A 15,718-nucleotide genomic window follows, 5' to 3' on the forward strand; every position below is an offset into this window, starting at 1 on the left:
GAGTGCCAAGCGTGTCCCAGTGGCTCAGAGGTGTAAGGTGCAGACCATGTAACTGCAACGTTCTGGGTTTGAATGCCAAGCAAGTAAAATGGCTAAGTTGATTGGATAGAAATCACTGAAGTTGTGTTATCCTGATGGAAGTGAATTTGCACAGTCAACAAAGTCTAGGGTGGATTACCTCTTCAAAGAGTACCATAGTATTGAGAAAAGTTTAATACTGAAGAAAACCCAGTGATAAGTGATAAGGGTTAAGAAAGAAAGATATTTTAAAAAGTGAAAGAGCGAGCATTGCCTGTTCTGGTGATGGGTTTATGTTTTATTCACACTTACCATCTGGAGGCAAAACACTTTCACTAACAGTCTCTTTTCACTTGTGCCTGTATCTGTAAGGCTGTTCTGTGTTATTACAGTACCTCACATTACACTAACACAGCCTCCACTCAGTTGTTTCAGAGAGAGAGAAACAGTAAAAAGAGACATGCTTTCACAGAAGTTGGCAACAGCCACCCCAAGTCTCCCCTTTCTTCTACAGCAGCAACATTCTACATTTTGGCATAATAGGCATTGACAAACAGGCCCGATCCCCCATGCAAAATGGATGAGACACACCCATGCTGCGCCTGCGGATCTCAACACTGTAGCAGATGGATCTCAGGGGTAGGAGTGTGTGTGTGCATGTGGGTGTCTCTCTGAGTGTGTGTGTGTGTATGTGTGTGTGTGTATAGCCATCTTCTCCAAAGCTAGTTTGATGCTACTGGGGGAAGGATGTGCTGACATCTCCTTGACAACTTCAGCATCAACACAACATAAGTTCTGGACAGCTTAATTCAGTAGCAAGACTGATCTGTCAAAACTGCTGAATTTATGAGTGCACCTTGTCATGAAGCTGCAATACGTTCCCCCTTATAATTCAAAAATAACTCTGATACCATACTAGCCTATAATTAGACATATCAATGCAGATCCTTTGTTCTTCCACATCAACAGATACACACAATATATCAAGTGCCACAGTCACATACAACATGTCCCAAGTGTACTAAACACATGAAAAAAAGCCACACACGATACACTGAAGTATTCTGTTCAAAGTCACGATTCCCACAATGCAAGGCAGCACCAATACATCACAGAAGCGAGGAGCAGGAACACAACCATCATTTCACACCCAGTCATCTTACCAGTCATCCTCTGCAAAACTACCCTCCTCAGCCTCAGGGACGTGACTGTTGGAGCGAAGGTGGGGGGAAAAGAAATCATCTTGTTGAGAAAATCTAGCGTTAGCATGTTCTGTGAAAGTGCAGGCACCAGGATTTGATTAAAGATGGGTTTGTTTATGAGTTTCATTGGCATAGGTCAGATAACAGGAAGGACTGTAGCCACAAGAGCCAATGCACAGGATCTGACGGTGCTGTTAAACTAGGATGAGCACCTATGCAAAAACCTGGCTTGGATGTTAGAGGAGGCGTAGGGGTTGTAAGGGAGAGGGTTCACAGCGGTGACTATAGCAGGCCCTGTTATCATTAAGGGGGCAGCCAGACAGAGATTTTGTATCTGTCAAAAACAGATTGAGCCAATGTATTCTTTATGGGGCTGACACATTGACGGATGACGGAAAGAACGGAGGGCTGACAGAGAGAACGGAGGGCTGACAGAGAGAACGGAGGGCTGACAGAGAGAACGGAGGGCTGACAGAGAGAACGGAGGGCTGACAGAGAGAACGGAGGGCTGACAGAGAGAACGGAGGGCTGACAATAGTGACTAGTAACTGGCAGAATAGTGACTAGTGAGCAATAAATAAGTACTAGTGGCTATTTTAGTGAATAGTGCATTTTAGAAAGTAAATGATAAAAGGGCCTGCCACAGGGGTTAGTCACTGGGATTATCAAGTGGAAATCATCTCTCTCCCATTAAAAATGTCTCATTGAATTAGGCGAACAAGACTTCCAGAAGGCTCAACAGTCAATGCATTGTGAGCATTATGCCCACATAAGATGTGTGGCCATTATTCATTTACAAAACATTATATATTAATTCTATTGTGGAAAATAATCAAGTATAATACATTTACAGATATTGCGCTCAGAAAGTATGGCCCATATCTGTTTTAGGAGTTTTTAAGAAAATGAGATGAATACTTGCTTTTGTGAAGAAAAAGTTAGAGGCAGAGGGAAGGCAAAAGCAAGTGAGGCAGAAGCAAACTTGGAGGAAAATGTCAATGTCTTGGAATCATTCAATATTATTCAAGTGAGATGTCTTCCCTCTAGTTCCTCGTCAGGCAAGAGGAGGAACGGGTCTTGGCAATTAGCCCTGGATTTTGAGTATGTGTGTGTGTGTGTGTGTGTGTGTGTGTGCATATATGTAACAGAGACACAAAGAGAGAGGGTAGAGTGTGTGTGTATGTATATTTTCATGGCTGCTAAGTCCCATCTTGTCGGAAATTGTAAATGTGGTCAGAGCGCACACTGTTCCAAAATGAGGCACCAAATTATTTTCACATCTCCGCTCTGGCAGACTAACTGCAGTCCGGGGTTTTGTTAATTGTAATAATATGAGAAGGAGTGGAGCTGACCAGACAATGTGCTTCACTGAACATTAAGGCTCTCAATTTGATTCGGACTGCCTGAACATCATTGCGAGCCTCGGGGTTGTGTACCTTGAGTGAACTCAAGTAACGCTGTGGTTATCTGCAACAAACAGACTGGCCAGGATATGGGCTAATACAATATTAGACATTAGACAGATATTAGACATATCTAACAAAGTGCATCCAGTGTAGTTTTTATATCCACCACTATGCACTATACAATGACAAAAGCCTCAGAAAAAGAACATTTTATTTTAAACTCAACATATTTTTGTGAGTTAAGCCACTCAAGTACATCTAACTCCAACTAAGGTCGGGAGGATTCTGGGAGCCTTTCTAACCTATACAGTATCTCTTTTTGAGATTTGGACTCCCATCCAGTGGAATTAATTAATGTCTGCACCCTTGGGGATGACATTATTAATTACAGCAGCACTTAATTTGTGGTGAGGAGGACATGCAAGAGGCAGTGTGAGGGGGGTTTGGGGGTGTGCGGGCACCAAACTACAAGTCACACAACAGTGTGTGTGCACTAATGTAAGAGAAAAACCTACTTCTATATTATTTTATTCTTTAGATTTCTTTAGATTTCTTTGTCAGTTTTCATTCCAAGTCTATCTACTACTACTTCCTGAAGAACTGTGGAGACTATCTTCATACAAGAGGCAGGAATAAAACGTCAACAAAGTAGGCGTGCTTAAAAGAGTATTTAAGTATGTTCATGACCAAAATAGATAAGTGTGATTGATATAAAGAAAATTTTAAGAATAATAAAACCATATGTGCCTTAAAACTATTTTTCCCAATATTTACCACAGGAAAGCAGGCCACTGGATAAGACTATAAGTCTATTGTAGGAATAGGAAGCAAGTACCAGTTTTCAAACTCATATTACATGTAACTTTATGTATGTGCAATCAGACCCAGTTAGGTGAATACCTGGACAATGAATTCATCATGTACTTCTATAAATATACATTTTCCATACTTCACAAACTGTATAAAACCTTTATAACAGAGTACTTGCAGAGAAATTACATTGACATTAACCTCATCGCCAGAATACTCTGCCATAGATTAGGCTATTGATTATTTGCTTTGAACAGCACTGTCTAACACATTTTGGCAGATAATTCTATGTTATCTCCCTCAATGTGATGCTTCTAAAATCTTGAATTGAATCAAAATGTGATAGTCATGAACTGAAAAATCTGGTAACTAATACCTTAGAGTTTATTTTTTCTTAGACACATTAAAGCTACTTCTGAAAAAAAATCCTGGATGACATAGAAACAGGTTTTGAGAGAAAAAGGCATTTACATTGTGAGATTATCAACATTCATCATAATTTAACACGTCTTGAAACAATGATGGATATTGGTTGCAGACAATGATTATAATACTGTACAACATTATGTTCTAATTTGGAGAAAATTGGAAGTAAATTAATCAAAAAATAACAGAAAATTAAACAGATTACAGAGTTTGAGCATCCCAGTGGATAACATTACTGTTACATCTATTCAGATGATGTTACTGGGGTTGAGCAGTCTGGTGGATTACAAACACAGTATAATGAAATGTAAGCAGATAATCAGTAATCTGATGATTTCATTTTGAATCTAACCCTCACAACTCTTAGCTTGGGAACCCTAAGAGGAGAGCAGAGGGCCAAATGATAGGATCATCAAAATTGGCTCGCCTCATTAGAAGCTGACTTTTCCTCTCCTGCTATGAAACACTCATCCATATTTATCAGTGGTATAAGAGGGAGTCCTCGTTTCAGAGAATCAAAGGAAGATATCTCTATTTGGGATGAAAGCGAGGCTGCTGCCTAACTTCGATCTTTGCAGGAAAAAGTTTCTGTCCCTGGTGAGCGACAGGCTATACCCAATTAAATGAGGGTAAAAAAAGGAGAAAAAAGGACATTATGTAGCACAAAAGATGTTGATCTCAAAAGACCATAGGTAAAAAAAAAAAAAATGTGTCAAATGACACTACCTTTCAACAGCAGTGAGGGTTAGAAATAAAGAAAATAAGTGATGGTCAGCGAGTTATCACATCATCAACATTTATCACTTTATTTAAGTGTTAAATTTTATGCTCTTGACTTGGGGATCCACAGTGAGAAGTTGTGAGTGTCCTCACTGGACTAGCAATCATAGCATAATGAGAGCTTGAGTACAGAGAACTCCAGATAAAATGCTCTCTCATGTCCTTCAGCCTGCACCTCATCAATCATGCTTTTAATTGAATCCTAATGGGATTTATCATGTACTGTTACGCCAGCGCTTGCTTTGGTCCTGTAAAGATACTCTGCTCACTCCCACTATTTGCATGCACTGAGGCAAATTATTAATACACTAAAACAAAATTATAGTATGTTCATAGAAAAAAAAAACATTAAGTGCTGACTTAACGAAATATAACACTATAATAGGATAAGCCATTACATCAAAGGGTGTGACAGGAGGGAAAAGTATAATGGTGTTACAGAAATCTGTATTGTAGATTCTGGCTAAACGCCTACCTTTACCAGAGGCTATGTTGCCAATATTCATGCATTCATGTAACCTAATTTTGTGTAGTTACAGACAAATAGGTCTTGCAACACTAACTGAGCTTTAAATTAGTTTTCTGAATATTGCTTTCTCACAAGTCCTCAGTCTGAACATGAGACCTTGACAAGATCTCTCTTACAAAGAAAAAACTTAAATGTATAGCCAGATTTCACTTCACACAAACCTCCAGCAAGACAAACGATGGCTGAATGCCTGCGAAGGAGAGGGTAAAGTGCCTTTGCTTGCAAATGTCTGTCCGCCTTTTATTTATAGTCTATGTTGAGAGGAGCACTGATGCAGCTGCTAATGAGGAGGCAAGGGAGGAGACAGAAGCGCCAGATGTACTATGATGCACACTCTGCATTTAATGAAGGTGATGTGGGAGGCGGCGGTAGAGGATCGAGGGGGGAAGGAAGGAGGGATGAGGGAGGAGAGCAGACTCACCCATAGGCCACGCCGGCGACGGTGCACTTCTTGAACTGCATCACGTTGCAGGTCAGTGTCCCCGTCTTGTCAGAGAAAATGTATTTCACCTGTATGGGGAGGGAAGGGGGGAGCATGACCGACAGCATGAGTAAATCCTCTGTGTCGATCAGCCTTGTGCATGCCATAGGTGTGTGCCAACTGGCATTTGTTTTAATCAGAGGAGGGCAAGACCTCTACTTTGTCCAGGTCTCTAGTCAAGATAAAGTGAGAGTTAACCAAGCAGAGAGTGTAATTCGAATCCCATTTCATTACCTGGCCTAATTCTTCATTCAGGTTGGAGGTGCGAGCCATGGCAGGTGTGTTGGTGGGCTCATAGAGCATATCTGTGTCCTGAAAGCAATCATAAAGAACTTCACATGTAACTTATCTACTGAGACAAAACTTTTTGGTAAAAAATAAAACATATCAAAGTAATCTTCACATCAATGGTGAAAGTAAAAGAACTAAATTGGAAAAAAGTTTCATGCTTCACTTCAGTCAGGCCCTTGGTCCCCTTGGTCTGTTTTCCCTAAAGAAAACGCTGAACCATCTGGGGCTGTGGGAAACAGACCAACTGAGAATTGCCCTAAATACTGCTAAAAATTCCTAGCTTGGATTTTCATTTAAAAATTAATGAATAAAGGCGCTCAGTAGAACTTCAGGCAAAGAACGGGAAGATTTCTGAGCTGAGGTAGTTGGTGGGGTTGACCTAGTTGCTAGCGATGATAAGAGCATAATGTTCTGAGTACTCACTCCAATGCTTCATGTCACTCAGGTTTCAGAAGTACTGGCTTGACTATGCACTGCTCTGTACAAATGACAACCCCTGCTTGCTTTGTTTATATAATGCTTTATTGGATTGAGGACATTTTTTCACTCATTGCTATTGCTTGAACTCACAGCATGCAACAGTAAAACAGGTTTTACGTGTATTCTGCTGTAGGTTTGTTTACATTTGTAATGTATGTTAATACTGAGGTAAAATACACCTGTATTTTGATTTATGACTGACTGATTGACATCAGTAATCTGATTTTTTTATTTTATTATTTATTTTTCACTTTCAAGTCAAACCTGTCAAGGACAATTGTGAATTTATCTGAAATTCAGAGTTTGGTTCCAATAAATTACTGATTGTATCTTTAACTCACCCAGTTGATGAAAAAGGCTTGGATGAACTTGATAACCTCGAGGGTGACCAGCAGACTGATGGGGATCAGGTTGTTGAACAGGATGATGAAGGTGAGGAAGTTGAGGCCAAAGTTAGCCGCCCCGCCATCTGTCAGGGGACGAGTTTTGGACAAAGGGAGCAATACACAGGAGACTCATGAGTGCTGGTTCTGAAAATATCCATTGGTTAAATGAAAATGCCCAAAGCTACTCCCGGCTAATGATCAACGTTATCACAACGCAGAGAATGTGTTGGGCTAACGTTGCATTAGCTGGAATTAACCATTTCTTCCGCCCAACCTCATCCTCTCACAACTCAACTGATTAGCAGTCCAATTTAACGTCCCAAAGATTCAAAGTAGCGGACAGGGACTGAAGTATCTCAGATGTCATTAGTGTCATAGCAGCAGCCTTGGCATCCAGCATGATCCAGGCAATGAATTCCACAAAGCACTATGCAAAATGATGCTGGTTCCCCCCACCACCCCAACCCACCCCGAATCAGTGATGACATGTAACCCCACTGACACCATACACGAAAACAGGAGTGATGTGGTTTACCTTTCCTCAGCTTGCAGGAGGTGCAAGAGTTACCTTCCTCAACCCAAGCCTTGATCTTAGCATTGCGGTTGAGAGGGACAGCCCTTCCCCATGACAGAATGATTGCAAAAGAAACTAAATGGCACAAAGGAAATGGCAGAATGGAAGCTACTGCTACTGGTACAACAGCACATATAGGAGGGAAAAAATTTCAGAAGTGGGGAGGAAGACAAACGTGTTGGATGCTCTCAAGACAAAGGAGGGAGATTCAGTCCATAGCACATTCTCAACCAACAAGGCGTGGAAAAGAGTGGGTGGATTATGCTACCAAAAATTAGAAGTGTTAAAGTTCACTACATCGCTTATTTCTAGTAGTCAGCTTGTGATTTGCCCTTATGCGATAGTTTTGCTATCAAATGGGAGAGGAATTGGGTTGGATCTAAATTAAGAGCCATAAAAAACAATCAAATCATAGCAAACCAGGACATGCACAAGTCACAACTAAGCTTGATGTCTTTTTTTTTTATGTTTCCTAAGTTTAATGCATGCTAGTGTTTATAACCATTTTTTAAACAAGGATGTTGACAAAGAAATCACTTCACACAGCAACAGCCTGAGGAACTAGTTGCAGGAGCGGAAGAGTGAGTTATTTCAGTTTGTAATTCTTTTTTCTTTCATTTCATACAGCTTGTGTACATTAAAGTAAGACCACCACATCTCCTCAACTTTACGCTAAGAGTAGTGGTAAAAGGAGAAGCCACAACCTCCAGCAAACTTTTAGGTAACAGTGTGGGACAAAGAGCCTTCACTGTGCTATCAGTTAACAGATCAGCATTTTACTAAGAGAAATAGTCAGCAGAAACTAAATGACGTGGAGAAAAAAAAATACAGCTACCTTCTATTTAGTTGACATGAATATAACAGAGTGAGGTGTAGCAGGTGGCATGAATGCATAACAAATGGCCGTTATTCATTTTTGCACTCAATCTGCATAAAGGTAAGTTGTTAAGATGTATAGGCTTGGAAGAATGCCAGCGAGGGCCGGTGTCAGCACTCTGCGCTGGGTCAAAGTCAAATGAATTATTTACCAGGCGTGCATAATCGCAGCCCTCGGTGACATATGGGCCATGATGTTTGATGTGTGGTGGGCTAACATTTTTCCCGTGCTGACTGTTCTGTCGTCGTCTGCATTTACCTTGCCAATGTCAAGTCTGACAAATTGTGTCTAAAGGTGCAATTACATTAATTTTGGTATACACGGTGTATGTGAATAGGATGTTTACGGTATGAAGATCTGCCACCTCTCTCTTTTGTCACAGGTTGGATAATATGCACTGGACAGAGTCTCAACAACTCCTTATGGAAATACAGTCAGTCTCAAGATGGACGCCTGCTTTATGACTTACATTCCCCTCATCAGTTCTTTATGGGGTCTTTTAGATGTGGGTTTTAATGCCACAGAGGACATTAAAACCCTTGTGAAGCCAATCTAAGCCAATACAACATCTTATAAAAAGGAACAGTGTAAGTCATAATACAAGCTTAAACTGATCAGGGCACAACCTCTCCTACACAGGCCTATCAGGATACAGAGTAATGGCCAGAATGGCACGATAATCACTTTGCAAACCAGGTTCAGAGCTTCATCACAACAGACAAAATGGTCAAGGAATTCACCTTTAATATGCCTTTCTTCTTATTATTATTATTATCCGTATTTATTTGTGTTATGTCAATAGATGTTTGTGTAAAACTAGCACTTTAATTGAGAGCCATTTTTCAGAAGGGCTTGAAAACACATTTAAGACCTACAAAGGTTTTTGCATCTCTCCCTCCACTTTCTCTCTGTCTCTGTCTTTCAGAAAATAAACACAAGAAAATAAGGCAGCAGAGGCATTTAGAAAATGTCAGCTCTTGCCCCTTGGGCTGCACTGCATGTTGTGTTCAAGCAACAAACAAGTATAAGCCTCCTGCCATGAAAAGCTTCCTGAGTACAACCTCATTTCCCTGGCAGTCAAAGAGCAGAAAATAAGTGCTGCAATTCATTTTTTGGTGAAATAATGAGAAAAAAAATAAGATGAGGGTCTGAGGCTTGGGAATTGCAAAGCGCTTAACGTGCCACACAAAAATGGAGGAAAAGTGAGACACTGTTTGCATCAGGCACTAAAAGGAACTAAACGAAGGTATAAGAGAGCTGGAGGGGAAAAACCTATTGTTGGATCCCTGGTATGTGCTTGTCCATGGCATGGGCCCATACAAAGTAGGGCAACCATATAGGGGCGAGGGTAGGGGGCTTCATTTGCTTAGCAAAGGCAGAGCTTCAGTTAGGGGTTAGTAAGGGAGGGTCATTCACGGATGGCCAAGGCTTTTAAATGGTTGTTACCTGGAGCTGTTAAAAAAACGACAACAAAGAAAACAAAAAAATCAAACAGAACATTAGAAAGGAACAAAAAAGTACAGCAGCGCAGTGATATTCAACCATTTCTTTTTTCACTCAGTCTCATTCACATCACATCTATGCATGTCACAGCTTTCTTTTCCCGATTACAGGGAATTCACTTATTCCCACATTGCCACATATTTCACTTGTATTGCCAAACATATTTTAACTGAGGCAACATAAAAACGACAGCAACACACACCAACACTTAACAAAGTAACTTAAAATGACAAAGAATTAAGCAGATATGGACAAGTGAGACAAAATATGTGGAATAAGAGGTGTAGTATGGGCTGCTGGGACTCTTACAGTTGAGATCCATATACCAGGCGGCATTGCCGTACTGGTACTTCCAGATGGTTTGGCCGATGGAGCAGACCAGAGAGATGGCCAGCAAGCAGCCAAACAGCACAAGGATCTGGAAGTTGGTGATGCGCTCCACGTTGGACAGCTTCAGAGGAGGCCGAGTGGAATTCTGGGTAACAAAAGAGTTGTGGTAATAAAAGAAAAAGCATGGCCAAATACAGAGTGATGTTCTGCTTTGTACGCCCTCAAAACAGCACTGCAGGAGATTGTCACTTGTCTGAACCCCATTAAGAAGTTGTTTGGGAGCATGATATGTTTGAATATTAAATCTTACTGAAAAAACATCCTAAGGTTTATTGAAATACATGCAGGCACATACATTCTGACATATTCATCATATTTGAATTTGAAGGTTTAATACATTTAGTGCATGTATGTATCAACAAGTAAAATTCCACCAATGACGCAAAATCAATAGAATATAGTATCACACTGAAGAATATTTTGCTCATTATGCCAGCTTATCACTTTGGAAGTCTGAGTCACAGTAACCATGGTTCTACTGGTTTTGATATATTGTATACATTTTTTGTATTTTTGCTTCCTTGCTCCCTTTTGTATTTTTGCTTCCTTCCTTTGCTTCCTTCTCACCTACAGTATACAATCTGTATTTTTCCCTCTTCTTTCTGTGTTGTCATTTTCTAACTCTAGCAAAACACCAGGGGAAAGACCATGCGGATGACAATGGCTAGTTAGTGTTAGTGTTATAGCTGACTGAGACTCCAGCACCGTGAACATATAGACTATGTGCAGATCTTGACAGAGAGGACTGTACTTGTCATTTTCTAACTACAAATAAATAAACTCTTACAAGTCCAAATGTTGTGCAAATGTGCTTTACCTGCATGAGCTTTGTGTCATGTCCTGTATAGACCACTATACCATGGACCCACTGGGTGTTCCTCAGCTGGGCTCCTCTCAGTAAGATCTGGTCTGGACCCAGTGGCATTGTACTGCAGTAAGAAACACCACTGCCATGAGTACAGCTATAGAGGTTTACTGCAGACTGAGGTATCCACCATTTAAAAAAAGAGTAACACCTTCTCTTGCAAAATGACTGAACTATAACTTTTTAGAGAATGTTTAAATTATTTTTGGTACTTTTTAAAGGCATGGTGGGTAACTGAAGTTACACATTGGTTGACACATTTATAGACTCTTACTTTGGATATATTGAGTGATAAACAGGGGTTAAAACCTAATGGGTCAAAAGCCAGACATAGCTACTGGTGAAAATGCTTTTTCAGTAGAGGTTTTTATTCCCAACTACTAGAATAAAGCCAAAACATAATAAAATTAAGCTGCACTACAGACTTATATAATGTATTTTCCTGCCAATCGATGGCAAAGGCCCCAAAAAATAGATAATCAAATACCACTGAACCAGGTGCTTTCATTTATTCAGCAGAAAGATTAAATATTCCCTAAAACCACATAATGCATGGGCACTGGCTCTGCTCCTGGATAATGGGCCTTTGAGCTACAGCAGCAGCAGCCTGGTAGAGGGGCAGGGAGCCAGGCATGGAGCTCTGCAGCACCGCCCACCTGTGTCCGTCCAGTCGGATGTTCCCTACAAACTCATACAGATGGCGGTTCGGGCTCTCGCACTCCATGCGCCCAGAGAGACGCATCAGGCTGTCGATGTCCTTGTTCTCTGCGGTGATTTGGAGACCCTGTTGACACGGGGTTAGCATTACAGTACTGTTTTTTTTCCTGTCAATTTGTGTCTTTACCAAAATCAACGCATCCTTGCTGGCGATTGTCCATAATGCCAGAGTGGCTCACTGTATGCACAAATGGCATTAACACGGTATTTAGAGAAAGTAAAAAGACATGATCACCTGTCTGATTTTGAGGTTTGTTTCTCCATCCAAGTTTGATGTTTCAATGTAGCACATACCCTGTGGTTCACTGTTTTTTGGGGAAAGGAAATAGAGGCTTGGAGTGCAGACACAGTAAACTACTACTCAACCAAATATCAAATATATCAAATATATCTAATATCAGCTGCTGTTGATGATAAATTCTATACACAATTGCAAAGAATTAAGCATATGTTGCTATTCCTTACGTATCATATTAATAATTGACAAGATTAAATGTAAAATTCATTCTCAATTATCCATTAAATGAGGGCTGATAAGAGGAAGGGACTACAGCTGAAAGACAGCATGAGACAAGATCACTGCAAACCAAGATGCTCCATGCAAGTTTTACGGCCACTCTGGAATATAAAACTCCATCAAAGTTTTGCTGAATAAAAGTAAATTTAATGGTATGCTTTGAATCCAATCAAACTTTAAATCTCCTTAACAGCCCAATGGGGCAAGTCCAGTATATTGAGGACAGGGGAGACAGAGAAGGTTATCATCTTTGTTTGCCGCTGCCCTCGAGTTGAGTTGTCTTTCAGAAAGAGCTACAGGATACTGCAGAGAGCCAGAGAGAGAGAGGGTGAGATGAGCGAGCAAGCATGCCGAGCACAACAAATAGAGCAGACAAATGGGCTTCTGACAGACACTGGGCACAGGGACAGAGAGTTAGAGCGTGCCGGTGCTTAAGGTGAGCTGGGCCGCTGGTTAGCTGCTCTTTTAATAGAGTGATTTATGCACACCAAGGGCTGGTCCAAAAGCACACAGGGTGGAGGGGTAAAATCAAAAAGAAATCTGGCCAATGGAGCCCAACCACAATCAATGAGAGTTTTAGAATGTGCTGCTATTAGCCATCAAATGAGAGCTTTGTTTCATGGAAACAAGCAGAGGTCAGCTGTGATGGCCAGAAAATTGAATTCTAAAACTAGTAACAACCAGTGTAGAACACTGGTCCCATTCATAAAATAGCATGATGCTTCAATACTGATTGAGAATTAATGAACTACAATTAGGCCCTTCCAAATGGCAGTGACGGCAAGTTGGCAAAACTACAATCCCAAGATGCATTTCACTGATCTTGGAATGTGACAGCATGCATATTGTCACATCAAATGATAAAACAAATCTGCATTCAGGTTGCAGTAAAAGCCATGCAAAGGTAAGTACATGAAAATACATTCACCACCAAACTTAAAAGAGTCTGTCTCAAATTATGAGCATGTGCTCCTCATGACATATTGGATGTCTCTATTCACTCTGAGCCGTGCTAGAAGTCTGAGCCAAAACATTAAAAAGGGTCAATGGTACAACTTAAGTTGTGCTACACCATATTCTAAAACATAATGACAATAATTGTAGACAGGGCCAATGTTATGGCCATAGAACCAAAATGTAAAGGAACCATAGGGAAATGGAGGGGAACATGGTGTTCATTGACCTCTGGCACTCCAATATCTGGCTTTTGCCAACATAATCAGAGGCCCCTTCCTTCCTCCAAAGTGGAAAATTAAATATTTATCAGTAGTGTCAGCAGAGAAAGAAAAGGTCCTGGCCTGTAGCTAAAATGTCTAGTCCCGGTTGGTACACTTTATGCTTCACCGCCACTCTCCCCACAGCCCCAATCTCTCCCACGCCTGTTTTCTCGGTAGTGTTGTTGGTTTCCTGACCTGGACGACAGAATGACGAGGTCAGCCGGGAGGTGATCCCCATTGGCAGCTCTGACTACTTCCCCAACAGCCACCTGATATTACCCACCAGGCACCAGCAGGGGGCACGAGAGAGAGTGAGGCAGTCGGTCGCACAGGGGCAGGAAAGGAGGAGAGGATGAGAAAAAAAGGGGATGGAGAGGATAAAAAAACACAGACAGACAGACACCAAACACAGGAGGGAAGAGAGACAATTGTTTCAGTTCTTGGGGGATGAGAAGAGCACAATGGTCACCCCTGCATGATCAGAGGGTACGACTGGTCCTCTGTTCTCCTTTTCAAGAAAACCATTTGGGTAAAGACATTAAAACTGCTTACCGCAAAGGTATTGTGTGTAAAATAGAAATTAAATATGCAGAATTAAGAAGTTATACGGGAAATACTGTGCTAGTGAATGATTGCAGTGCCAGTAGAATTGATTATGGAATACACTTAAGATTGCACAGTCAGTATTTTTTGATATATTTGATTGATGCAGGGTACAAAGCTCCAACCCAAAGCAGGTCCAAATGGTTTTTGAAAAGGCGAAGGAGTAGGTAGATTTATGAAGACATGTTTGGTCAATTCTAATCAAAAAACCACATTACAGCTATGCCACCTAGAGAAATGATGGTTCCCACATGAAGCTACAGAATATCACATCCATTCTTTAAATGCTCAAATGGCAATTGCATGTCTTTACAATACAGAACAAAATTTCCAAATGCAGTGAATGCTTAACCCACTTTGACACGAACAACCCCATTTATTGTTGCCTCTCTTATTTGAGCCTAACCATCACTTCTTTAGGGAGAGCTGTCTGAGAGAGAGCAAGAGGAGGAAAAGGAGGAGGGGAGAAGTTCCCCGGGGACTGGCAGCAGGTTGGACCCCTATACCTGGACGATAAAATGATAGCATCCGCAGGAACGAAATCACTGCCATTTACTCTAATAATATCGCCCACCTCAACCTGTGAAAATAAATTGGTTATTGGTGTGCATTGCCTATGGACACAGCATGAATGGAAACATGAGTCTAAAATTATGAGTAAAAATACACAGAGCTGGAAAAGACAACAAATATTTTTATCTCTAAAGTATGTACATTACATTGATGAACATAGTACAATACTGATGAGGCGTTTTCTTTCCATTACTGCTGAACCTTGCATAACAAATACAACAACATAACATATTACATCCTTCAACAGCCTCACTAGAAGTACTTCATTTTTCATCCTTTTCAATCATAAAAGCTAGCAAGCAATGAGCCATGAATTTGCATTTCAAAAAACTATGAATTCTCGTCAGTGATCACCAGATGGCAAATGAGCACCAAAATAAATATATATATATTTTTTCAGAATAGCATTTATTTGTGTTCGTTTTTTTCTCGAAACAGCCGTTAGGTGGCACTCACTAATACTACGAATTTAAATTATAAAGATATTTTTTTTAAAAAGGTAAATAAACTTTACTTGTCACAAAAAAGGTGGGTAAATAGCCTAGATCTACTACTTCACTCCTGCTCTGCTTTGTGCTGTTCTCTACACCTTTTGGTTGCAGGCACAACGCTTCGGCCATGGTAAGTTGTTTTGTTTTTTTTGTTTTTTTTATGAAAGCAGAGAAGCTGCTCTCTGTCCTCCAGCATAGCCTTCTCATGGCCGTCCACGTGGAAATGCTGGATTAATTAGTGGCTGGATGCTATGGAGGAGGTCAGAGGGTGTGTGTGTGTATGTGTGTGTGTGTGTGCACGCTAACATGAGATTTCTGCACTTGATAACAATATATTGGATGGTGAAACTGGTAAAAGGAAGCATAGTCACATCTGTTCTCTGTTCCAGTTGAGTAGAATGCAAACTGGTGAAAACGACCATTAGTGACTGTCTATGAACGTTGACACCACTGAACACCATTGACACATTAGCTTCAGACATGACAGTCTGGGAACATACCTTCTCCCAGTGCACAATCTCCCAGGCACCATTCCTCAATACTGTGGTGAGCAATGAGAGAGATGGGAGAAGTAACAATAAG

General features: G+C 40.8%; 1 protein-coding gene across 7 annotated transcripts in view; it reads right to left on the reverse strand.

The window, feature by feature from the left end:
- The window catches only part of atp8a1 (ATPase phospholipid transporting 8A1), a 111,876-nt gene that overhangs the window by 59,903 nt on the left and 36,255 nt on the right, over positions 1 to 15,718 (reverse strand). The window contains exons 6-15 of one of the 7 annotated variants that reach the window (XM_071900257.2): positions 15,637 to 15,677; positions 13,665 to 13,738; positions 11,971 to 12,040; positions 11,675 to 11,802; positions 10,971 to 11,082; positions 10,073 to 10,238; positions 6,765 to 6,892; positions 5,887 to 5,964; positions 5,593 to 5,681; positions 1,182 to 1,226 (exon numbers count right to left, since the gene is read on the reverse strand). In XM_071900257.2, the coding sequence (XP_071756358.1) occupies positions 1,182 to 1,226; positions 5,593 to 5,681; positions 5,887 to 5,964; positions 6,765 to 6,892; positions 10,073 to 10,238; positions 10,971 to 11,082; positions 11,675 to 11,802; positions 11,971 to 12,040; positions 13,665 to 13,738; positions 15,637 to 15,677 (931 nt within the window). Of the gene's footprint in view, positions 1 to 1,181; positions 1,227 to 5,592; positions 5,682 to 5,886; positions 5,965 to 6,764; positions 6,893 to 10,066; positions 10,239 to 10,970; positions 11,083 to 11,674; positions 11,803 to 11,970; positions 12,041 to 13,664; positions 13,739 to 14,578; positions 14,653 to 15,636; positions 15,678 to 15,718 lie in introns of all 7 variants that reach the window. The other 6 variants (XM_071900255.2, XM_071900258.2, XM_071900256.2 and 3 more) reach the window with 6 other exon arrangements.

Source organism: Centroberyx gerrardi, chromosome 16, assembly GCF_048128805.1.
Source record: "Centroberyx gerrardi isolate f3 chromosome 16, fCenGer3.hap1.cur.20231027, whole genome shotgun sequence".
In the NCBI taxonomy this organism is placed as follows: domain Eukaryota; kingdom Metazoa; phylum Chordata; class Actinopteri; order Beryciformes; family Berycidae; genus Centroberyx; species Centroberyx gerrardi.